Below are 27,670 nucleotides of genomic sequence, written 5' to 3' on the forward strand. Positions count from 1 at the left end.
ATAATAACCTGGTATATCAATGATAAAGTTGAAAAGAGGGCAAATCTACTAGCACATTACTGCTTTTTTTTCTTCAAAAACTACAATTTCCAATTTTGATGACAATATGAATTTAAAAAAAATTATATATCGAAAGTACTCACAGGAAGTCAAAAAGAAAAAAAAATACGAAATGATTTTTTTTAAAGGAAACTGCAGTACGTACACGATATATCAAATGCCTTGCTGTTGAGAAGAAAAAGTCCAGAATTGTTGTTCAGCTCTCTGCTTGTGGAGATCGAAGAACTGAGGGCATTCATGACCATCTCTGTTGTGATGTTACTGGTGGCGCCGAATATGGCAACATGATTGACGACTATGCTTCCCTCGGTAAAAGATTTGACAATACAGCAGCAGAACCCAGGGAGGTCACCGTAAATTCTGTTACACTGGGGGAACATAAAACCAAAAATCAAAGTAGGGAACATGCATATCTGAATTTACATGTATCCTTATCATTGCCTATCCGTCAATGTATTATACTAACGTATCATTCTCTCAATCACATACGCTAATGGTATATTTAGTCATGTATTGTCATAAGTAATTGAAGATCAATACTTTAAGTTATAACCTATAGCTCTTTCCTCGTATTCTCCATCGGGCATGTCGGGAATGGCGGAGTGATCGAGGAATGCTTATTGTCATGAATAATGATCAACAACTTTTCAATCGAAAAGTCTTATCTTTTTCTACATCCTCGACATCCGCCCTGACATTCATATTCATAATGTAATTAGAGGCGAACTTGAATCACAACAAATGTTACATAGCTGCTTTTCAGAGAGTTCCAGATTGAGGGAAAGAAATCAACTTAGATTGTCTTTGAGAATATGTTTTCAGTGCATGAGTGAATTTCGATAATATTTTTTTTTTGAAATATTGTATCTATTGTATATTGTCATTTGTAATTGCACCGGGGAAGCTATTGCACATTACGACGTGACCCCCTACATGAGAACATTCTGGTACAGTATTCAAACTTTGATTTCAGTAGAACAATGATTCCTTAAACAATGAATTTAATTTGAAGAAATTACGAAATGAATGGTCACTGACGGTTGGACTAGCTTTCCCTGACCATTTTCCAAATATTTTTTTTTCTATACGTCCTGTTGCTAGCAAATCCACATGTAGCCGCTACGCTTATGTTTTGCTGGTTTGATACGGACAAACGAGAATAATTTGATATGCTGTTTTTGAAGTTTTGCAAAACCAGATGCTATCATACCAATTAGTGATACCTTGCTAAAAATAATAATAATAATAATTCGCAATATGATCTCAGATCGTTATACACGTTCAAATGTTACTCACTTCTTTTTCGAAATGCGCTTTCAAAGTGATATATACACCTGACGCGTTGTTGTTGTGAGCATCTGTATAAATAGCTTCGGTGCCATTGATGTCTCTCAAGCGAACGTTCAAGTTGATTTGAATAGTTTCTGCAACAGGAAATAATCCAGGAGAGGTGCAGCAGAAATGGACAGAAATATGAAGGTCCACTTCATGGGAAATTGAACAGGAGGGGATGTACATTGCAGCATTTGTGTTTCTACTGTATTCAGCCTGTGCGCCAAAAAAGTTTTTAACAATAAAACAATATAGGCTAATATAGTCATTACTTCACTCTTTTCCTAAAATGTTCATCTTAAAAAGTATTTGCATGAACACTTGATGAATATAAATATGTACCCAGCTAGCAAACATGTCCTTGTTATATACGTGTATATATGTATATATATATATATATATATATATATGTATATATATATATATATATATATATATGTATATTTATATATATATCTATACATATTATACATATACATTATATACACAATTTTTCTATTCCCATGCCCCATACGTTTTGCGAGATATTTTCCTGTTCCTCCTTTTAAAACTCACACATCTCTTTATAAAATCTTGAATGCGATTCTTTATCTGTTTTTTTGTGTGTAAATGAATAAGTTAGACTAAATTAAAAGTGAACGACAATTATGATGTTGCTATATTATTTTCTGGTCGTATTGGATCTTTCATCATCATTATTTATCAACCCATAGGGCAAAGACACCTTCATTTAATTTCTTAGCATAGCTGCGAATCTTATCTTAGATTTAGTTCTGCGACTCTGAGGGAAAAATAAGGGTCAGAACGAGGAGGGAACAAAACTCACCTTCGAGGTTGATTTCGTGTTCAAATGAGTTACTTAATACGCCATCGGTGACCGTAACACGCAGGGTTTGGGTATCAGGTGGAAGGTCGTAACGTGGTCCTTGAAGATTTTCACCGTTGGCCTCATAGTATGTGAAGGAGAGTGGACCATAAAACTCGAACTCATTCTTTGTCAGGTTGCCTTGTAGACGGACAGGAGCACGAATGGTGTACTCACCGTCCACGATAAAGACGGTCGCTTTGGCTGAACCTGGCTCTACTGGCAGCATTGTCACTGGTCACGTGTGAGAAAAATTATGCTAAGTAAATTGTACAGATTAATGAATAATACGACTTGACGAAGCTAGAGCACTCGCAATCGAGCACATGTATCCCCAGAACCCGTCCCCCATACCCCATCTGGATTACTTTTGAGGCCAGAATGTTGTGTAATATGGCACCTGTCGCAGGATACAATAAAATCCGACGAGAAATGAGGCTAGTATATACAGCACATACAAGGAATATGACATGTCCTCCTATTAAAGTTTGAACAATGAGAGCGCTGGCAATGAAAACTTTTGTTACCTAGAATAACTCCCCATAACCTCCATAGCAAGTCTGAATAAAATCAGACAAGAAATGTGGCGTATAGAGCATATACAAGAAGTGTGACATGGCCTCTAAGTCGGACCACTGAGGGCGCAGTCACCACAAACTGTTGTGTCCTACATGTAGAATGACCACCCCTACACCACTTTAGCAAGTCTGAGTAAAATCCAGTAACAATCAAGTTATTGCTTTTAAATAAACATGCATTTTCGCACATTTTGACATGATCAGGGTGACCTTTGACCCTGTAAAAGGTGGAACAGTAAGGGCAGCATTATCAATACGTGTAGTTGTGAAGATTTAACTATGATACATTTACATACCAAATAAAAAAAATGATCAAGAAACAAGGCCAATGTCGCACACACAAGCAGACCCTGTTAAATTTACCATTTCATGTATACAGACGGAACAAGCGAGGGCGCCATCACCAAAAACAATAGGCTTCTTTGTTTTACCATAATACACCTTCATGCCAAATTTGAAGATGATCAAAGAAGAACTGTAGCCAGTAGAGTGCTCACAAGCAGACCCTATTGGATTTACCTTTTCATGTATAAAGACGGAACAAGCGAGGGCGCCATCACCAAAAACAAAAGGCGTCTTCGTCTAACCATAATACACCTTCATGCCAAATTTGAAGATGATCAAAGAAGAACTGTAGCCAGTAGAGTGCTCACAAGAAAATCTCTGCAACGGACGCGGACGCGGACGCAGCGCAACGAGGCCAAATCCGTAGTATCCTCCGAACTCTGTTCGGGGGATACAATTGAGTATATGAATATAAGAACGACCCAAGTCCATGGAAGATCATTTCGAGTAAACTAAAAAAAAACTTCATATCTTTTTTATTTGTCCAATAATATTCTATTTAACTGTGGTGGGAAGACAACATTGTATATACAAATTAGAACATATATTATTATGGCAATTAACATTTACATTAATTGTGGAGAGGCCATTTTGTGTGGTGGACTTGGGTCGTTCTTTGATTCATATACATGATATTCTGCTATAGAGATGGGAGCAGGATGAGAGAGGGCGCTATTATATGAATGTAAGAATGACCCAAGTCCTTCATTCTTACATTAATATAAGATTTAACTCATTCATTTCAGGCACTTCCGGGGGTAATTAGGATTTATCATTTGCACACAAGATGAGTCCATGCATAAGCTACAATTTCCCATGTCAAACTGAATCTGGCCAAAAATTGGACTTGGGTCGTTCTTATATTCATATGTGACTCTGCACCTCAAAACACACAAAAAGTCGCCAGACATGAATTTCTAGTTAAGACCATATTCTGAAAGAGCAGACTTTAAGCTTTAAAATGATGTATAACTCAAATCAAATGGACTCTCCTAACCTATCTAAATATTGGAAAGAAAGCACAAACTCAGGAAAAGTGTGAACTGAGAAAAGAGGCTCTGAAGTACAGTGTCTATTCAAGCGCTTAATCTTTACCAAACCGTGCTGGCTGTGCAATGAATGGGACAAAAAACAGGAAGTAAACCATCAGAGTACCAACAAATGAAGGGATTATCAGATTAAACTGAAATTAAACATGCCTCATCAACACATTCTGTCCATAATTAATACATACTTTCAAAGCAGTAGAACTATCCTTTCAAAAGTTATTAGAGTTGAAAGTGAAGAGTGTGGACAGGGTTTTCCAGAAATGAAAAAGGGATTCTAAAGACACACCTAATCACACTAGAGTAAAATATTCCGTTTGCGGCAGTTTAAGCATTGTTAAGGGTTTTTCCAACTTGTAAACAAATCAGGCAAATTATTTTCAACCATTTCATATATCATAGACAAGATTATTCATTCACGCAATTGTTTTCATAAAAGAAATTTACCATTGACCAACGCAGTTTTCATGATTTACCACGGCAAAACCCGGCACAATTTTCGCCGATAACGGCGATATGCGACGTAGTATTTCTGCTTGCGGCACGATGTACAATCCCTATGCAATACGCGCGTGCTCCGCGATCTTTAGCTGAACGCCTTCACATGTCTCGCGAACATTGCGTAAGCGCCAATTCCCATTGCGAAAGCACGTGAAAATAGCGGGCGCACATGCATTGGCCGCAAACAAGATCGCAATTCTGGCGGTGTTGTTGATGTCTTTCTGATTTTTTTCGATGGTAACATCCACTTTCTGAACAAAAATGGCGGCCCACATCGGCTCGCGAAAGTTGCATTTTATGTGAGGATATGTTTTCAAAATCCATGAGCATCGGGAAAACGACAAAAAATCAAGTTTCTTGGACCATTATTTCTTAATTGTTATGTTAAGAAGTACCGAAAATTTTATTTTGGATGCGATATGTTGTCATTTAGGGGAGAAAATTTCACTTTCGTCAGAGATCGTGCCCATTTTATCGGTTGGTTTTTGTTGATTGCTAGTGTTCTAGTATATGTGTAGTGTGCATGTAACAGTGCAATGCTGTGTTTAGCGGTATATTACCGTGTATGTTGTACCTGCCGCGAACGGCTGCACAGCCGCTTACTGACGCAGTTACTCTATTCTACCAAAAATGTTTGAGATAAACTGCTAAAAAAACACACTTTCCTGCCCGTTTTATGATACCACATTTTAGCATATTGTAAAAGAAGACCCGCTCTTTCAGAAAATATGAAAAAGTCAAGTTCAGCTAGGTTGACCCATTTCACTTATTTTGAGTCCTCGCGCAGAATCAGTGTGTGCGACTTTATGTTCGTTTTGAGGTGCACGGTCACATATACTCAATTAGTATGGGCGCCATGTACGTGCATTATGTTTTAAGCATATCACATTTACAGTGTACGCTGTAAAGCTGAAAAAAAAGGTTACATGACAACACGCTGACGGACAAATCATTGTCTGATTTGAATTAATTGATGATTGATGGAATTTAATAAAATAGAATTTAACCATTTCTTAGAGATCCTGAAGTAGCTACTAAAAGTAAAGCACGAATAGAAGATATGCATATAAAAATTTCACTTTTATCATCATATGCTTACAAATATCATATGCCTCTAATTATATTAGTTTCAATCTGAAGATCAATATCAATAACAGCATTGATATGAATACCAATTCCTATACATCAATATCAATTCATTTCATTTTATTCTTCATCTGAGACGATCGCTATACAGAGCATGTATTCAGCTAAAATAGCTGGTCTTCCATTGGGTCCCGTTTGGAATGTGAGAAGGGACCACTTCATCGCATTATGCACCCTGCTCTTTATGATGAATGAATGAAGAGGGACAAGCTCTCCAGAACTTCTTTGTTTTTGTGTGTGTGTGTTTTGGTTTGGTTTGGTTTGGTTTGGTTTGTTTGTTTGTTTGTTTTTTTTTTTGGGGGGGGAGGGGTGGGGGGGGGGGGGGGCAAGATCTCGACGGTGTGCGATCCTCGGCGAGGGAGCGAAGCGACCGAGCGGGTGAGGGTATGGGAGGGGAATGCCCCGCCCCCTCCCATGGTAGGGACTTTTTGTAAAAACAGAATATAAATGTCGCGTTTCTGGAGCATTTTAAGTTAAATTTCTAGGAAATTAAACATGATAAAAGAAATCACTGCGAGGACTATGATCTGATGATGTTAAGTTATGAAAACTATTTTTACTATGACAACGGGCAGAGCGAGCGAGCCACTTTCACTTTGCCATTCGTCTGAAAAGTGTTCATTTAAAGCTTAAACGTGATCGCATTGTTCGAGCAACAAAAATATTCTTGTACTGCTAGAAAGCAGAGAAGAAAAGAAAAAATGTAAGGCTTACTAAAGGTATGTTTCAGCGGGAACAATCGAGGATGCGAGGCAACCATATTATATACACTAAATTAACTCATAAATTAATATTAGTGTATATACTAGTAGATATAATATATATTGTTCGTGTATTATAATTCTCGCATCTTCAGTTATGAAATTGACAACATTTAAACAAGAAAATGCATTTTTTTTGGGTTCATTTTGGTTTTTAAATAATGTATCTTTTTTTTTGTCACAGGGCGAACATCTTATGGGGGGGGGGGGGGGCAAATGCGGAAACGGAAACGGAATTGAACACTTACTCTGGATGTCAATGAGAAAATAGCACGTAGCATTGTTGCCAGCTGAGTCTGAGGCATTGACTGTCACGTTCGTGATTCCAAGCGGGAATCTGCTTCCGTTCTGAACGGAGTAGGAGGGTTCAATCCTGCCATCGACGCTGTCGTTAGCGAGAGCCATGTCGAACCGCACTATATTCCCAAGCGCCAAGGCAACATTGGTAGGGCAATCAAGATCTGGTGAATGACCATCTGTACGAGTAGGATAACAAACGTTAGCGTACATCACAATTTTGTTATCATTTTATGATTAACATCTATACTTAGATTAGAAGCTGTTTAAAATTCACGCTAAACCGTGATGATAATAGTGATGATGATAACGATGATGATAGTAACAATATAAATCTAATGCAACTAATAAAAATGATGATAATTTAAGGAATGATAATCAGAATGATAACATTAGTAATGACAATCATTCTCATTGAAATAAAGCATTAACAAAACAAATTGCTGCTACTGGGAATGGTACTTAAGAGGGTGATGACAATTTTCACATCGAATGTTATCAGACTACATAATTATGTACGTCAAAGCTATTCCCGCCATTGATTTGCTTTCATGACCAAATGACTTTGAAAACAAACTTGACTTTCAGCTAAAATGTCAAATGATGTCAACTGATAGAAAATATACGTCATACGCCTTTCGAAAAGATATGTAAACGAAACAAGTGCACATAGACTGTTCTTCATATTATAATATTAATATCACATATATAAATATATATTATAACTATAGATATATTGTATCTATAAATATGAATATATTCCATGTACATAACTAAAATAATCCCCAAACTATGGAAGAGCTTCACTACTACTATCTTTGATTACAACAGACTTAGAATAGGCTGAATGCTCTCCAAGAAGCTCCTTCTGGGATCTTTTCAGAAACTCGCTGTGCGGCATCTTTCTTCTTTAGGAGCATGTGGTTAGGTACAGAAAGTTTTAGAATTTAATGCAACTTTTCTCTTGTGGTTTTCTATATATTCTCTTTACATGTAGGACAGTAAAAATTAGAAAAAAATCTCATTTTTCTTTTGCCTTCATTGTGAGAAACAACGCTACAAAAAGAAATAACGGAATTTTCAGCTCTAGCTTTGAAATTTTAATGTCTTTAGGCGTGTATGGTCTTGCTGACTTTATTCCTAGTATTCGATCGCAAAAGCAAACGTAAATGTACCTTGCACATGAATAAGTAATCTGCATTCTTTCTGAAGTCTTGTGTCATTTACATCGATAATGAGAGTGTGAATCCCCACAGGTATCACGGCGTTAGAGGAAACGTTTGTAGAAACACGGATGGAAACATTGCCGTAGAACTGGTAAGAACTAGGGTTCCTAATAAGATCCAATGACGTCATTGCAGGATATGTGTATGTGGACTCCCCTTCTCTTGTTTCTTTGACTTGGTCGTCAGGGCATTCAATTGGAAGCTCAGATACTGTCAATTATGAGTGTGAACATACAAAAAGAAAGTCACTAAGGGACAAAATGCGCAAATGTGAGTAATATATCTAACCCTCCATATCTGTTCTCTAATTCAGTTCTTTGAAGTCAGATTCACATCAGGCCCGTGCACGTACCCAATATTTTCAGTGTATATGAGCCAGTGTGGGAATAACGTAAACAATGTTCATTGAAGTATTGGTTACTTTATGAGATCATAGTTCACCATAATCTGACATTATCATGGTGGAATCAGTCACTGGATATCGGGCAAATCTGAACAAGACAATACACGAAACAAACACTCAGCAGCATTATTGAACTAAGAAGATTATACAAGCTCCGCCTGGGAATAATGGTGAGGAAATGTGCCAAACATAATGCTTACGTCACCTGAAAGTGCTAAGGTATGAAAAGAAGGAAAACAAATGGGCAATAGGTAAATCATTATAAGCTTACCTAAATTAAACATTAATCGAAATGTTAAATGTCTTGTTTAAAGTTCAAATTGCGTGGAATTTTGATGGAGAAATGACAGCTGGCAATTTCCTGCCATATCAGAGACTAACGCCGAAACGTCAGTGACGACTGGATGTAACGGGCAGCACTGACACTTTGAAAATACATGTAATATATTTTGTGTAGCCAAAAAAAAAGCTACTGAAAACTGCTGATCCAATAAAGGCGAGCCAATGGGGTAAAATGGAGTCAAAAGGGGCCTGAGCTTTCGATCCCAGCAGAATCTTCGTCAGAGGCAAAATGACAAACAAGCAGGGAAAGCAAACACATATAAGGACTTCACACAACAAAAACAGTCAGGGACAGGCTGGGTACACAGAACAAAGAAAACAAAGGAGAGGGGGGAGGTCACAGGGCAAGGAACCCAACAGGTAAAGGGAGGGTGATAAGGGCAGGAGGATGGACAGACAAAAGGCAGAGGAGGGTCAGTAATGATCATGAGGATCATGGGGGCAACCCACAAAACTCTTAAGAGTTTTGTGGGGCAACCACAGAAGGAAAAGGATGAATAGGGAGGCAACATCAAAGAAGATAATGAACACCAGAGGGATAAAGAAAGGGAAACAGTGAAAAGCAACAGCAAGGGGAAGGGGGGGGGGGAGGGTGGGGTAAACAGACAGTGAGCCCTGAAAGGTGTACCAGGAGGAGGAGGCAACAAAATGAAAGTATATATACACACAGCCATGATAATAATGATAGTTATAACAATAATGATAAAGATATTGATAAAAGAAATAAAATAAAACACATATCAAACAGGGGGGGGGGGGAACAAAATCCGAAGGAGAGAAAATTGTATACATCAAAAGAAGTGTAACTTATATGATTTGTCGAAAAATGAAATAAACTTTGAATTGAATTGAATTGAATTGAATTGAATTGAATTGAATTGAATACATTGTATGTTGACAAGCAGGCATAGGCATAATAAGCACAAATATGTATATAAAAAAAAGCAAATGTGTGTATGTGTAAGAGGAAGAAGGCTGTATAAAAGAGAGTGGGACTAGAGGAAGGAATCAGTTGGGAATTAAAGGGTTTGCAATTGGAAAAGGCGCAAAGAAAGAACAAAAAGAAATTAAAAGATTAATATATTTTGTGTTTGACTAGGTTAAGTAGGTTTGTATGAGTGCGTGTTTCTTGATAATGATGAATAATCATAACATTGCAGAAATTTTGTGCACAATAATTGATAACTTTCACTACAAAATATTTACATGGCATCTCCGAAATAGAGTGCAAGCACTCTAAACATTGTCATAGTCTATGCCAACGAAGTAAAAAAAAAAAACAATACAGCATTGAAGAGTATTTTACATTTATCTGTTTTTCCTTCACGATACCAAATAAAATGTTTCTTTACTGATATATTAAATCCGAAAAAGGATGCTCGATTTCAATATTTCTAACGTGTCATTTGATTGAGGTAGGGAGATGTGTGAGAGAGATACACCAGCCTGATTAAAATGATATCTTATACAGTCGTAACATATGAATAGTATAAAAATATATAGTGAATGTTTATGAGTGCAGTGGAGAGAATATTTCATGAGGTGAAAGATGAAATGGTCCATTCAACGAGGGGCAGCCGAGATAAATGGATCAAACATCTTTCACCGAATGAAGTTTTTCTGTCCATTGCACGAATGAAAAACATTTATTATTTGTTTTATATAACGCCTAAAAAGATCTAAGTGTCATTTGATGTTTTATAAGATTAGAAACGAGAGAGTGCTTACTAAGCGCTAGCGCGCTGTCGCATACATACACTGCAAACACAAGCATTTGACACGCGTAGTGTGCCAGACTCTCAGCGAGAGTGTAATGAAGCAAATCGTATGAATTTAAAATTTGCACGGTAAATTGGGCACAGATGATGACGTCATATTGAAATGGACCGAATGATCAATGTCAAACAGCCAATCAAATGACAAGGATATCTTCAGGCATTATATACATGTAGTGAATGGTCACGAGTGCAAAATCTTGTTCCATAGGCCATATACTATTTGTTTCGCGCACACAATACACTGCGCGCGATCGGCGAGCTGCGAGGGGAAGCTCGCTCCCATCCTATATCTGTGTGCGCGCGAAGCAACAGCCTGTCTTATGCGAGTCCATTACGAGGGTTAATCGCGAGTTTAACCCGGGAGTCCATGGAAATAGGTGACGTCAGCCATGCGCTATATCCATATTTTGCTCTTACGAAATTGCGGCTGACAGCCACAGTGTGCGACGGGACTTTTATCTAAATGTCACGTGACGGGCATTCGACCAATCGGATAGTTACATTTATAAGTAGGTGATGCATAATAAGTGTGTTGGAATAAAGTTTGACTTACTTGAAATATTGACAGAAAACTGACAACTGCCATTATTTCCCGCCGTATCAGAGGCATATGCCGTAACTTCAGTGACGCCAAGATCAAACCTACTGCCCGGTGAAGTCGAGAATTCGATGTTTCCGTTAGTGTCGACATTATCGCTGAAGTTGGCTTTAAAGCTGACTACATTCGTTGAGTTTTCAACTATATCCTCAGGACAGGCAATGTTCGGTGGCTCCCTGTCTGTGTTTTACGTTCAGTTTTGGTATTTTAAGAATAACAAGGCGATTGTCAATAAGAATGGAAGATTCATGTTTATGTAATTCCTGGCTATATCTTTCATAATCTCATATTATTTCAATTATTGTGTTGTTACTATTATCATTATTATTATTGCTGTTGTTATTATTATTGTCACTTATAATCTTCATTATTATTATCATTATACGTATAATTTATTCGGCATTTGCAAGACAGTACAAGTGATAACAGATAAATATAACAAGCAAAATACAAGGATACAAGTTTGACAAGATGTCAGATTTTTCGTGGTAGGCTTCCCTAAGTTGTCCAGTTGTAAAAAGAGCATTCAAAATCATTATGGCCCTTGGGCCTCTCCAACCAATAAAATTGGTGTCCTTGTGATAGCTGCCGTTTTGTCTTGCGGAGATGTAAAAAGAAACATTAAGTAAAGATTTTTTTTTTCGAATTATTATAAGTAACATACTCTCTGCATCTTTATCAGATACGAAAAATGGATATCCATGAATATATTATTGCTATAACCTCTATTTAATTTCCTCTATATAGCTTTTTTTTTTCATCAAAGAGAAAACAAAAATGATTTTCAAAGTCACTTAAACAAAACCATAGCCAATTTTGTTTTTTTGATCTTAGAGATAATTTGTGCATAATATTTTCCTATGGCGTCAAAGGACGCCGCTTTGTTCCTTCAGAACTTCGAGAAGGTTACAGACGTTCTCTTTCTTTCTCTTTCTCTAAACTCTTTCGATTCACCTTCTTCAGATTATGAGGGCCTACCCGTGAGACCTAACTTGCCTTAACGATCTTATCATCCAACCCTTATGTTTCACTAATGTCCCACTTTGAATAAAAAGGCAAGGATTTGGGTATATGTATATATATATATATATATGACAGTATATATATATATATATATACATATATATGACAGTATATATGAAGAGTTTGTTCGCAAAAACCGATAAGTCCATTTTTGAAGATTTTGAAGCACGGTCTCTGTCATAAAGTACAAAATAATACCGTTTAAATGATATATTGGTCACTACATATAAAGGTACATTTTTGAAGTTATGATCAAAAGAAGCAGAAATGTTCTTATTATTCTCTTTATTTTTCTTGACCTTTAATCGCAAATATCTCCATTTGGCAAATATGGACTTATCCGTTTTTGCAAACAAACTCTTCATATGTATATAATATATATAAATAATTATATATGACAGTATAACGTGAAGCGGGCTTGGCCTCGTACGTGGTGGGTGCTGCATTATTGGGTATATGTGTGACGGGGAATGACTTGCAGTATAAACCGTTGCAGAAATGTTCACTATCGATGATGGCCTTTATTTCCCAAGGTTTCGACTGTGTACCCAGCCTTTTTCAAGGGCTTGGTGAGACATAAACATAAAAGAAAAATAACAACCAATTTGCATGCATTTGAACAGAAATAGAAAATAATAATAATAAGAAGAAGCCAATCAAACGGAATATAGACAGTAACAAGACATTCACACCAATTTGCATACATTTCAGCAGAATAAGGCAAAAAACGACAACATTAGCAAAAAACAAGGCAAAAGAAAATCAAACAAATATAGACAGCAATATTACATTCATTCCAACAGAAAGGCACTATTATCACATACACTTGCAATGAAATAATGGAACAGTAGTAGCAGTTTAGTATAAGCAATAATAGCGGTAATGATTACAATGAAATCATTGGGAATACATAAACCAACATAGGTTAAAAGACACTGGTTACCTTTCAAGGCGTTGGGATTTGCTTGTTGTGTGTGGTGTCAGACGGATGAGTGTGGGGGGGGGGGGGAGGGGTAGTGCGGGGGTAGTGAAGTGTGAGGGGTGATGTGGCTAGGGGTATTTGGGACGTTGATGGCGCAAAGAGCTTGAATCAGATCAATCATTTTTATACTCGACTTCTTTCTTCAATTTGCCCAAAATCATGCAGTGAATGTACGTGTAGTAAAAGTACACACATACTTTATAAGCAATGTATGTGGGTGAATGTGTACATTCGGAATGTGTGTACACACAAGTGCATACACTTTCGTGCACTTGCATACACACACACACCGCTCTTTCGTATTACTAAAACACGCATGTGGATAAAAACATATAAATGTGTTTCTAATACAGGAGGAGATATCCATACATAAAGAAAAATTTGAACGTATATATTGTAACGTAACCACTTTCACCACTCGGGTTGGGGATTCCAGTCTGGATCCCGTGTTTAAATTGTCATTGCAATTTTCCCTCTCAGACCTCTCCTCACTCTCTTTGATTCCACAGAGTATGATTAATGCATCCAGCACACAGATGATGTACCTTTACCGTTCCAACTTCAGCGTTTATTCCTTTCCGTCTCGTGTCCCGGCCTAGTAGCCTGACATCGCTAGTATACGAATAATTTATGAGTTGTGAGTGCATAGGGCACGAATATCGCACGAGGCGCGAGATAAGCCACTGGTCTATTCAACAAGGCGCGTAGCGCCGCGTTGAATAGACCAGTGGCGAATCTCGCGCCGAGTGCGGTATTACGTGCCCCAATGCACGAACAAAATCATAAATTATTCGTTTTATACAACACCTTGTCCACAATCACAGTACTAAATTAGTGACCGCTAACTCAGGAAGGCCCAAAAATAAATGTAACAATTAGGCCGAGAATTGTAAACCCCCCTGTGTACTGCTTTCAAACACTCGTCATGATTCGACCACACAGTCACAGGAATCACAAACTCCGCAGGGTCTATACCCATTCTACGCTAACGTTAGATCGAGTTAGGCCTGACTGTTAAGCCTACCTGAGACGTCGGTAGATCTAGTACTAGGTCTAGACTTTCTCTATTTCCGAAAATGATTTTGTATAAAAACACAGAAAAATAATCAAATTACGGTTTCTCAACTTGAAATGAAGTCTTGATTTTGGGATCACTGTGGTCCACGTAGCAGATCAGAGTCAAAACTAAAAACACAGCAGTAGGTAGGCCGCAATACATGCAACTAGCTAGGTAAAGTAGCTGCGCGTACACGTTGGACGTTGCAGTACTCCGCCGCCGCGACTGGTCTGTTTACCGGCAGCGCATCGCAGCGCAGCCGGCCAGCACGTACAATGTAGTTTGCTGGCGCTTTGCTGCTGTGAGCCACAGAACTCTGTGAGTGGCCGGCCATGCATTAGTAGCCCCCCACGAAGCCGTGCTATAGTACCTTCGAGCCGTGCTATAGGCCCATGCCAGGGGCCTATTGTATGGCTGTCACTGTCAATGAGTTTGGTAGGTATTTTCTATTGAATGTCATGTGACATGTTCTTGGCCAATCACAATTCGACATCATTCTGAGGTGTTGTATAAACACATCTAATCCCTTGCCCTTCTGTGTCCCATCTCTTCACTGTGTCCACACTCTTACTACGTACAGCCTATACGCGCACACACAGCCAATCCCTGCAAGGCTGGCTGCGCGCGCCTGTGCTGCAGCCTGCACATGTACGTAACACAAATAACACACCCTGTGTGTATAATAATACACACAGCAACTACAAACACACACAGACGGGCCACTCACACACACACATACACAGAGGGAGAGAGAGGGAGAGAGATGGAGAGAGTAAGGAGAATGGGAAGGAGAGAGAGGGAAAGAAAGGAAGCGTGAAGAGATAGAAAGCATCAGAAGAGTGTGTAGTGGCCAATACAAGTTGTTACATTACATGTATGTACTCAAACTCAAACCAGGCCAGTAGGCCTAATCAATTTTGTTACAATATGATATACGGTGAACCTATGAACACGAATCGGTGGGAGATGCACAAAGTGGAACATACAAACAATATATCACCAATGCGATATACATGCCCTTAAAAGGTCGTTCCGGTCGTATAACATGGACACTTTTATTTTCATGAATTATAATGGAATGATAAAGAGACCTTCCTCTGCAAAATATGTATAGTGAGTAGGGTGGACCTACGACGACATTAGCTGTGGGAGGTGCTCAACGTTTCTCCACTCCAATGGTACCATGTATAGACACAATGCAGTATATACCAATGCGAAAGACAATGTGGGCACATGGACATGCCTTTAAAGAGTCGTTCGATCCTGACGAAACAAAGACACTTTTATTTTCATGAAATGTCTGACTTGTTACTGTCTACATTCCGTTTGATTGGCTTCTTATTATTATTATTTTCTATTTCTGTTCAAATGCATGCAAATTGGTTGCTCTTTTGCTTTTATGTTTTATGTCTCATCAAACCCTTGAAAAAGGCTGGTTACACAGTCGAAAGCTTGGGAAATAAAGGCCATAGTGAACATCACTGCAACGTCTATACTGCAAGTCATTCCCCGTCACACATATATGTATATATATATATATATATATAATATTTGTATATATATATATATATATATATACATATACATATATATATATAATATTTGTATATATATATATATATATATATAATACATATACATATATATATATATATATATATATAATATTGAGAATTTAGGTATTTGCTCCACAAAGAAATGAAGAATGTGGGGGGCCGCTGAAATTTGAGTCGAATAAACTCATTCTTTATTGGCAAAGAAGAAAATGCATTACAAGTTTATTTCTTTATTTTTTCAGTATATATATATATATATATATATGTATATTCATATATATATATATATATATATATGATTTATATGTTTTTGTTTGTCTTACCCCAATTTCACATGCACTCTGCTACGTCCAACTGTCCTCTTAAAGTTTGTACCACGAAGGGTTACCATACAAATGTATCTATGCTCTATGTAAACTCATTTGGTAAAGTCTCATAACAAACTAAAGCTACTTACACAGACATGATTATTTGTTGCTCCAAATAAAACGCAATCACGATTTTTTTTTTTTTTTTTTGGCGTGCATATACGAGATCAAAGACGAGAAAATAAACAAAAGCGAAGAAAATAAACAAAAATCGAAGAAGAAAAGAAATGACAAACAGATACATACCTTCAACGAGAATGTATGACGTACAGTTCTTGTTCAAAACGTCATCTGATATAACAGTTGTCACAGTATGGAGACCAAGGCCTACGTCACTACCGGGAGGTTGACCATCGATGCTCATATTGACATAGGGCCCACCACCGACGTATTCGTAATGACTCACACTTGTCATGACATCGCCAGAATGGAAGGTTTGCACGAAGGTAAATACGCTTTCTCCAGTGTTTAGTACCGACTGTATCATTCAGATCCGGGCATATAACTGGGAGCTCAGTCACTATAGACAAGAAAGAAGTTTTATACATCTCATCAGAGAAAGGATTGAATCATTTCCATTTGCTAGGTAGATGATGATGATGTCTACAATTATTACAATACGTATATAACACCAGAGATCAAAGATAACATTTTGCATTTTCAATCTTACTTGATGAATTTAAAACCCCTCCTTTACTCAAAACAGAAATACAAGAAAAATAGCTTCGTTTTTGTGAGTAAAGATATTGTGTTTTGCTGTTGTTGTTGATGCTCTTTTTAAGAAGCACTTACACAAATATTTCCAAGTATCGTACATACAAGACAACGACACTGATATTTATACTGTGGGCAGAAAAATGCCAAATATATATATATATATATATATATGTATATATATATGTATATATATATATATATGTATATATATGTATATATAATATACATATATTTATTTTGATAGCACCATTAAAGATAATATAAAAGTTTTGGTACCTCAAAAGTTCCCCCGAGTTTCCTTGTCTTAGTTTGTGTTTGAGGTTAAAGTACCTTTCATATAACTAACACTGTGAGACTTACTCGCCCCAAAGTTCTCTCATGTCTTAGTAATCATGCAATAATGGTTTCGTACAATACGTGTATATTGATTCTCGCGGTACCGCGTCGAGTCAAACTAACGGCTCGTTCGAATTTTTCAGAGCCCGCTCTGCTCTGGTACGAAACCTTTATTGCATGATTACTAAGACATGAGAGCACTTTGGGGCGAGTAAGTCTCACAGTGTTAGTTATATGAAAGGTACTTTAACCTGAAACACAAACTAAGACAAGGAAACTCAGGGAAACTTTTGAGGTACCAAAACTTTATATCATCTTTAAGGTCAGCCTATTTGCCTATTATCATATGCCTGCATTTTTATGAACTCGATTCTGATTTACTATAATGTAAAGAGAAAGTTACAGAGAGAGCGAGCGTACAATTGTTGAACACGTAAAAATCACATGTTGCTTCGTTGCCGAAAATGTCCCTTGCTATCAGAGTAACAGGGGTGTATCCTGGAGAATAACGATAGCCGTTGAAACCCGTTGGTAAACTGTAGATCACTGCTCCAGCGTCTGGTCGGTTTTCATCATAGTAGGTATAATGTCCTTCAGCTGGGGGAGATTCTTGTGTCCATGACAAGCCATGGAAGATGTTTGGCGTTGTTTCATTCAGCGTTACATTTGCGCATTCCACAGCTGGCGGAGTAGTATCTATGTAGAAGAAAGGAAGGGATACGTAAACGCTCGCATAAAGTTGCGTGTGTGTGTGTGTGCGTGTGTGTTTGTGAGTGTGTGATATAAATTTATTTTATTATTGTCCTTTAAAATTTAGCAAATGCCTTGTAAATAATACAAAAAACTCGTGAGCATTGTGACGTTTTTTTTTGTGCTTTCATGGAAGCAAAAAGCAGGCTAATTAGTACGGCTTGATAAGAAAATGATTACCTTGTACTGTGATGACAGATCTACAGGTCTTTTGGAGGACTGTGTCATTGATAACAAGAATGAGCTCATGACTCCCAATGGGTATGACATTATCTGACGTCACGTTGGTGGAAACGTGGATGGTAACTTCGTCATAGAACTGGTAGGAAGGCGGGCTCAACGTCAGATTCGTTGCAGTCAGATTAGGATACGTGTAAGTCGTCTCGCCTTCGTCTATTTCGTGCACTTCATCCTCAGGGCAGATCACAGGCAACACTGATACTATCAAATTAAACACGGAGAAAACAAAAAGTAAACAGTGATTAAGAAGTTTCTGTGTTTCCGTTTTCGCTTGTGCGCCTTATTTTACTGATGGAGATTTGTAACATTTCCGAAATTTTTAGCAAAATTAGTAAGTTAAAAACGACACGCATATATTTTAGAAATAGAATACGAAGAGTAAAATGGTCACGTGTCAAGAAAAATAAAAAGCGAAAAATGCCCTGTTTGAATCTTACAAATTTGCCAGTCCTTGGGTAAGACAGGGAGATCTGTGTGAAAGACACACACCAACTTGGCTGAGCAGATACCTTACAGTCGTCACCTTATAATACTACATGTGTGATGATAAAGTTTAACTTACATGAAATATTGACAGAAAACTGACAACTGCCAATATTTCCCGCTGTATCAGAGACATATGCCGTAACCTCAGTGACGCCAAGATCGAATCTATTTCCTGGTGAAATCGGCGAGTATTCGATGGTTCCGTTATTGTCGACATTATCGGTGAAATTAGCTACAAAACTGACCACGTTTGTTGAGAATTCAAAGACGTCTTCGGGACAGGTTACGTTAGGTGACTCGTTGTCTTTATACGTCGTAATTGTTGGTTTGGAATAAGAAATAGAGAAATATCCGAGTAATGTAAAGAATCACATGCAATCACATACATGTTTTCATTTATTTCCTGTAGTCAAGCTTTACATCATGTTGAAGATAATGTGCACTGCAGAAAATCAAATAAAAATGACCAGAGCAGTAACACTTTGGTGAAATTGCGCAAAAGAGCTAAGCAATTTTACATGTGTTCGTTTTTCTCTCGAAACTCTGAAGATCATCTCAAATAAGTGACAGCGCCATAATTTAAGAACGATCAGCCTTATTTTGTATGTACACTATGAAACCATTTTGTATAGCAAACCTGAAACCTGTTTGCTATTAAATCAATAAGGTCTGAATGAATCTAATCGCATATTCATTGGATTAAAAGAATGAAAATTTTCAGGAACTGCTGAACTCATACGTACCTTCGACGAGGATGTATGATGTGCAGGTCTTATTCAAAACGTCATCTGATATAACAGTTGTAACAGTATGGATACCAAGGCCTACAGCACTACCGGGAGGTTGACCATCAATACTCATAGTGACATAAGGTTCACCGACGTACAAGTAAAATATCTCAGGTATTATATCGACATCACTAGCAAAGATCGTTTGCACGAAAGTAAACGTGTCCTGTCCAGGATGAGTAGCTTCTGTGTCATTCAGATCTGGACATTCTGCTGGGAGTTCAGTTACTGAAGAACAGGACAAAGAGATTAGAGAAGAGATCGAATCATTTAAAACGTATAATCAAGCTTTAATCTTCACAACGATCAATATATAAAAGCATAATACATGTTACATCATGATTTCCAGATAGACACATGAAGATTAACGTCTCCACGTGTTCTTCCATTGAGTTTTTGAGGTTTTGTGGAAATCTGTCAGTTAATACAAGCGGGATTACAAGGAAAGACAGCCACAGTATTCATCCAGTGTATCTAACATTGTAATGGAGGATACATGGCCTACTTGGCCAAAGAGAAAACCCGAAATATGCTGATAGCTCTTGCAGTGGAAGCAGGTTGTTTGACCAAAGGCAGAGGGTTTTTTTTTTCAGCGTTTATTGCTAGCAAACTCTGGGACATTATCTATGCGTCTTCATTTAAATATTACATACTGAAAACCGTAACTTCTTGAAAGAAGATATTTTTTCAATTCTGTTGATATGCAGACGGTTTTGATCTCCCGTAACATTATCTGCCTATTGAAATTATGTATATACCCGGCTTACTATATACATTGTACCATACAACAATATCCGGAGGAAATTGAAGAGGAAGCTAACTTACATTTGTTAAAGACGTAAAATTCGCAAGTTGCTTCGTTGTCGAAAGTGTCTCTTGCTCTGAGAGTGACTTTCGTGTATCCCGGTTTATAACGGTGCCCGGAAAACAAAATTGGGTAATCGTAGCTTATTCCGTTGTAATTAGAGTGTTCATCATAGTAGTAGTACTGCCCTTCAGATGGGGGAGGATCTTCTGTTCGCTGTAAGCCCCAAAAGACGTTTGGCCAATCTTCAGTCAACGTTGCGTTTGCGCATTGCACAGCTGGAGGTGTAGTGTCTGTTATGTTTGTGGAGTATAGCAAGTCAAATGAATCTTTTCCCATGTTGATTTATCCAGTTTATATGTGATATATATATATATATATATATATGTGTATAATATATATATATATATATATACGTATATATTTATGCATATACATACATTCACATATAGTATGACATCTATTTTATTTAGTGCACAACATTCACATTCTTTCACGTGTGTGTGTGTGTGTGTGTGTGTGTGTTTTGATATGAAAAATGTGTACATATTCACTGAAATATGACAAAATTATCCGAACAACGATTACGGGTCAACTGGCTTTTGTCTAAGCACTTACAGGTTCATGATGCAATGGAAGCAAGTTCAATGGAATTTTTCTTCTGCTTTTTCTTTTGTCTCTAAGATGTCGATGAGAGTCATTCGTTATTTAAAAAAAAAGTCAAAGTTGTCTGCTGCCGACACCAGCACTTTGTCACTTTTGAGGTTTTATTTGAGGAGAGTGCCGATGAGGAATTTCCAAGTAAACTCTTTGCTGATGCTGCCAGGATCAATGATAATAACTACAACAATATATTATGATTTAAAAAAAAAATCATCTTTCATTTTACGATAATTGCTAGCCAAATACGTTTTTAGTAATTTTTGGTTATTGTCCTGGCAATGAATACCCCACAGTATACATTTTAATATTGCACTTATCCTGAATAGCGTTTACAACATGAAGTTCTTGACATCTCTTTTTTTTTTCTTTTTTTTTTTGGATGACTGCAAGGTCTCGTATGTGTTATTAGAATAAAATGTTCTTTCCTTGAATTGTAGCTGAATTAATATGTGTATTTTTTGTTGTTGTACATATTGTTCCAAGCACTGCGATCATAGCAAATAGTTTTCCACACGTATTCTCACATCGACACATGTACATGAAGCGCTTTCATGAAAGCAAAAAACAGGCTAAGTGGTATTGCTTTTAAGTAAGAAAAATAATTTCCTTGTGTAAATTTGATGACAGATCTACAGATAACAATACAAAATCACGCCAAAATAACAAAAACAGTAAAACGTTGGTTTAATTGGGCTAAGCAATTTTAAATTTACGCGTTTTTCTCTCGAAACTTTGATATTCATCTCAAATATGTGACAGCGTCATATTCTCATAATGATCTGCCTTAATTTGTATATAAATACATCACTATCCATTTTGTATAGCAAGCCTGAATGTTTGCTATTAAATCAATAAAGTATGCTCCCGAAACTCAGAAAATTATATCAATACGTGTTGTGTAAATCTTTATATAATTATATCAAACTTGAACGAATCCAACAGCATATTAATTGGATTGAAAGGCTTCCGGATTCCCCCCCCCCCCCATTTTCGATTTCTTTGTTTTAACAGATGATAGAGGAAAGGGGGGGGGGGCATTTGCGCTCCATCTGCATCCGCGACTTTGTCAACTAAAAATTAAAAAAAAACAAACAAACATCCGTCGACCAATGTTATTAAGTCAGTAGTATATGATGCGAACGAACTCAGAAAATTTCGGTGTGATCACATGGTGTGTATGGGTGTTGTTGTGTAAGAGTGTGTCAGTGCATTTATCCCATCCCTGGTATTGCAAACATCAATTTGGATTAACTGCCCTACATTCGACAAAACTGTCCTTTGCAAGACAATAAAATGTATGCTCCGGAGTTCTGGTCCAGTACGATGACCCTTGTCCAATGACTTTCAGCCCACCACGCTTCTCTAAGTTCATTATCCGTATTCAGTTGTTTACTGCTATAGCACCTTTGGTTTGGTAATAGCTCACCACAATTTCACTACTACACACATAGTTATTTGCTGTCAAATTTCATTTTTTTGTACCTCTATACAGAGCTGAGATAGTTATACCAGCTTGATTTCTTTAGACCAATGTCATTGCTACTGTTATTGCTACTTTACTATTATAGCCGCTTGCTCAATCACTCTGGGTAAGATGAGACTCGCCGGTTTTTTGTTTGGCAATTCTTATATTATTATTGTTGCTTATTCACGTGTTATAAGTAGCGGAAAACCAGTTCTCTGGTGATAACCTGCCTGTCATTCTGAAGCTTTCACGCACTCACATGCAAATTAGTCTCACTTCTTTCAATTACCCCTCCGCCCCTCAAATCGGTAGTAATGTAACATTTTTTAAAAATGTTTTATTGGTACTATTACCATGCTGTTCTACTGTGATCACTACTCTGATCGAGAGTAATGTGACAGCTCCTACACTTGACCAATCAGGATGTTACTTTATTTTCAATGAACACTTACCACTCCACTGCAATGTGTCGACAGCGTTACTAGTATTATACATTCATGATCTCTGAGAGTACTTAAAGCTGTGGTTCACCTCGTATCTACAATTGAGCAAATGCGTTGCGAATAATTCGAAAAACTCGTGAGCGTTGTGTCGTTTTTGTGTTTTCATGAAAAAAAAAAGGCTAATTAGTACAGGTTAATAGGAAAAATGATTACCTTGTACTGTGATGACAGATCTACAGGTCTTTTGGAGGACTGTGTCATTGATAACAAGAATGAGCTCATGAGTCCCAGTGGGTATGACGTTATCTGATGTCACGTTGGTGGAAACGTGGATGGTAACTTCGTCATAGAACTGGTAGGAAGAAGGGCTCAGCGTCAGATTCGTTGCAGTCAGATTAGGATACGAGTAAGTCGTCTCGCCTTCGTCTATTTCGTGCACTTCATTCCCAGGGCAGATCACAGGCAACACTGATACTATCAAATTAAACACGGAGAAATCAAAAAGTAAACAGTGATTAAGAAGTTTCTGTGTTTCCGTTTTCGCTTGTGCGCCTTATTTTACTGATGGAGATTTGTAACATTTCCGAAATTTTTAGCAAAATTAGTAAGTTAAAAACGACACGCATATATTTTAGAAATAGAATACGAAGAGTAAAATGGTCACGTGTCAAGAAAAATAAAAAGCGAAAAATGCCCTGTTTGAATCTTACAAATTTGCCAGTCCTTGGGTAAGACAGGGAGATCTGTGTGAAAGACACACACCAACTTGGCTGAGCAGATACCTTACAGTCGTCACCTTATAATACTACATGTGTGATGATAAAGTTTAACTTACATGAAATATTGACAGAAAACTGACAACTGCCAATATTTCCCGCTGTATCAGAGACATATGCCGTAACCTCAGTGACGCCAAGATCGAATCTATTTCCTGGTGAAATCGGCGAGTATTCGATGGTTCCGTTATTGTCGACATTATCGGTGAAATTAGCTGCAAAACTGACCACGTTTGTTGAGAATTCAAAGACGTCTTCGGGACAGGTTACGTTAGGTGACTCGTTGTCTTTATACGTCGTCATTGTTGGTTTGGAATAAGAAATAGAGAGATATCCGAGTAATGTAAAGAATCACATGCAATCGCATACATGTTTTCATTTATTTCCTGTAGTCAAGCTTTACATCATGTTGAAGATAATGTGCACTGCAGAAAATCAAATAAAAATGACCAGAGCAGTAACACTTTGGTGAAATTGCGCAAAAGAGCTAAGCAATTTTACATGTGTTCGTTTTTCTCTCGAAACTCTGAAGATCATCTCAAATAAGTGACAGCGCCATAATTTAAGAACGATCAGCCTTATTTTGTATGTACACTATGAAACCATTTTGTATAGCAAACCTGAAACCTGTTTGCTATTAAATCAATAAGGTCTGAATGAATCTAATCGCATATTCATTGGATTAAAAGAATGAAAATTTTCAGGAACTGCTGAACTCATACGTACCTTCGACGAGGATGTATGATGTGCAGGTCTTATTCAAAACGTCATCTGATATAACAGTTGTAACAGTATGGATACCAAGGCCTACAGCACTACCGGGAGGTTGACCATCAATACTCATAGTGACATAAGGTTCACCGACGTACAAGTAAAATATCTCAGGTATTATATCGACATCACTAGCAAAGATCGTTTGCACGAAAGTAAACGTGTCCTGTCCAGGATGAGTAGCTTCTGTGTCATTCAGATCTGGACATTCTGCTGGGAGTTCAGTTACTGAAGAACAGGACAAAGAGATTAGAGAAGAGATCGAATCATTTAAAACGTATAATCAAGCTTTAATCTTCACAACGATCAATATATAAAAGCATAATACATGTTACATCATGATTTCCAGATAGACACATGAAGATTAACGTCTCCACGTGTTCTTCCATTGAGTTTTTGAGGTTTTGTGGAAATCTGTCAGTTAATACAAGCGGGATTACAAGGAAAGACAACCACAGTATTCATCCAGTGTATCTAACATTGTAACGGAGGATACATGGCCTACTTGGCCAAAGAGAAAACCCGAAATATGCTGATAGCTCTTGCAGTGGAAGCAGGTTGTTTGACCAAAGGCAGAGGGTTTTTTTTTTCAGCGTTTATTGCTAGCAAACTCTGGGACATTATCTATGCGTCTTCATTTAAATATTACATACTGAAAACCGTAACTTCTTGAAAGAAGATATTTTTTTCAGTCCTGTTGATATGCAGACGGTTTTGATCTCCCGTAACATTATCTGCCTATTGAAATTATGTATATACCCGGCTTACTATATACATTGTACCATACAACAATATCCGGATGAAATTGAAGAGGAAGCTAACTTACATTTGTTAAAGACGTAAAATTCGCAAGTTGCTTCGTTGTCGAAAGTGTCTCTTGCTCTGAGAGTGACTTTAGTGTATCCCGGTTTATAACGGTGCCCGGAAAACAAAATTGGGTAATCGTAGCTTATTCCGTTGTAATTAGAGTGTTCATCATAGTAGTAGTACTGCCCTTCAGATGGGGGAGGATCTTCTGTTCGCTGTAAGCCCCAAAAGACGTTTGGCCAATCTTCAGTCAACGTTGCGTTTGCGCATTGCACAGCTGGAGGTGTAGTGTCTGTTATGTTTGTGGAGTATAGCAAGTCAAATGAATCTTTTCCCATGTTGATTTATCCAGTTTATATGTGATATATATATATATATATATATATATATATATATATATATATAATATATAAACGTATATGGGTGAGAATTTTGAACGATGTACAAATGCCAATTTTCGTACCTTATGACATTCTTTCCCTTAGAACACGCCAGGATGATCTAAGAAACCAGATTTTTTCATGTCATCTCAAGATTGGTAAATTTCCTTTCAGGAAATATATGGTTTGGTTGACTTTTGCCTGATATTTTTCATTTCACAAGGACTTAAAGCGTAAAAATACGGTAAAAACGCTATTTTCACAATAATTTTTGTTTTTCAAACTAATAATGTGCATTTTTAATGGTACGTGGCATCTAATATCTGACCATGTTCTGGATCTGACATATCATGGGTATGTACCACAAAATTATAAGAACTTTATGAGCACGTACAAAATTACAGAGAACAATTAAAATATCAAAGTCCTAAACAGACGAACGTCCGTGATGCTTTTATTTCTATCGCTGCTGCAAATTCTACTTTGTTGTCCCAACTGTAACGTATACGAAAATTTGGTGTTCCTCCTAATGAACATATCCTGCAAAAATTGTACGTCTGCTGGTGGTACATGGGACGTAATATTCTTTTATGCAAAATTATACTCAGTTTTCGTCACGGACGTGCTTCCGCTATTTTCTAATAAAGATCGTAGCCCATGAAACGTTATTGGCGATATTGTTCTTAGTCGTAATCAACTGAGATCTAGCAACACGATAATATGTTTGTTTTGAGTTTCTGTCCATCCTTTGTCAAATAGGAACCGAAATTGTATTCTTAGACGAACCTCCAAGAAAAAAAGAACGTCCGTGATGATTAAAATGTTTTCGAGTGGGACACCATCTTGCTTTGATGGCGAAGGTGCATTTTACCTTTGGCTCTCTTGCCGAGGAGCTGCATGCCATTTTTTGAGCGGACTGAGGTTCGTCCGCAGTTTTTGGACCTTGCAATTCACCAAAAACCAAGCAAATAATTGATATTTTCTCTGAAAATTCACCTCCTGATCCCCCTCTGAGCAATACATATGTTGTAAGGATGTCAAATTTCTTATAATTTGCATTGATAATACCTTTTCAAATTTTTGAAAGAGTTAGGAAGGCTAGGTACTCTCTGCCGATTAGTTATCCGTCCTGGAACATGACCCTAGTAGTAGAACGAACGTCCGTGATAATTTCAGAGAACGTCCGTGACGTATGCAATCCCTCCGATAGGGATAACTTGTCCCGAAAGTGTCCTGTATTCTTTAGAACTTTTGGCTCGAATAGCGACAAATAAAGTTTTACAAAGTAAACAATGAGTTTAGAGCAGTAGTTTCAGAATTTTTAAGGCGTCATGTGATCATGATGAACAAACAATTGAAAATTTACTCACAATTTTACGCTTGTTTTCCCTCTAATTATACAAAAACAGCTAAACACTTAAAGCAAAGTTATGGGAAAATGGAATTTTGAGTAATCTGTAATTTCTGTGCTTTTAAATTCTTTCTAATGAGGTTCTGGAGACAATTTGTACTGTTACAGGTTCTGAAAGTTTCGCTCACGGACGTTCTGTCCGAGAAAGGAAATTTCTGACAATTACAAATATATCACTGCACATAAGATTAATGTTAATTGAAAATATTACCAAATCACCGAGCCGCTCATACCCGAAAATGAATAGCGTTCAGCACTCAATTTACCTGTAATAACAAACGGAAAACGTTTTTTCACGGATGTTCGTTGGTTGAATAAGTAAATGGATTACATAGTAGGAGAAAGAGGATCAGTGCCACTTTTTAGTGACAGGTGCTCTAAGTGTTTATCTTTTGAGTATGGTAGCTGCCGTCTCAAACAGAACACATCCAGTTTTGGTCTCCATAACGGACGTTCGCTGTAATTGTCATGATATTAAATGCCTTAATTCATTCTTATTTTTCTCTTCATGACGATTTTTCTCTCATTCCCTCAATAGCCTGAACATGCTGCGACCAAACAGAAAACA

The 27,670-nt window shown here is 37.4% G+C and overlaps 1 protein-coding gene across 1 annotated transcript; it reads right to left on the bottom strand.

Moving 5' to 3' along the window:
* Nucleotides 1-423: 423 nt before the first annotated feature.
* LOC139716005 (hyalin-like) lies at nt 424-25,649 on the bottom strand. Its single transcript, XM_071627563.1, has 11 exons — nt 25,331-25,649; nt 24,460-24,732; nt 23,793-24,020; nt 23,171-23,431; nt 20,407-20,679; nt 19,537-19,809; nt 18,894-19,097; nt 18,248-18,508; nt 6,883-7,110; nt 2,219-2,491; nt 424-428 (listed from the first exon to the last, which is right to left on the bottom strand). The coding sequence occupies exons 1-11, from the start codon at nt 25,647-25,649 to the stop codon at nt 424-426; spliced, it is 2,598 nt and encodes an 865-aa protein (XP_071483664.1).
* Between the last annotated feature and the right edge of the window lie 2,021 nt (nt 25,650-27,670).

Source organism: Diadema antillarum, unplaced genomic scaffold (assembly GCF_040938485.1).
Source record: "Diadema antillarum isolate AM-2024a unplaced genomic scaffold, OU_Dant_1.0 scf00000060, whole genome shotgun sequence".
In the NCBI taxonomy this organism is placed as follows: Eukaryota; Metazoa; Echinodermata; class Echinoidea; order Diadematoida; family Diadematidae; genus Diadema; species Diadema antillarum.

Coding starts and splice junctions, on each gene's coding strand:
- LOC139716005 (XM_071627563.1), bottom strand. CDS start 25,649: ATGGGAAAAGATTCATTTGACTTGCTATACTCCACAAACATAACAGAC. Junction 18,509..18,893: donor AGCGGGAAATATTGGCAGTT/GTCAGTTTTCTG, acceptor TTAATTTGATAG/TATCAGTGTTGCCTGTGATC. Junction 2,492..6,882: donor TTTTCTCATTGACATCCAGA/GTAAGTGTTCAA, acceptor ACACGTGACCAG/TGACAATGCTGCCAGTAGAG.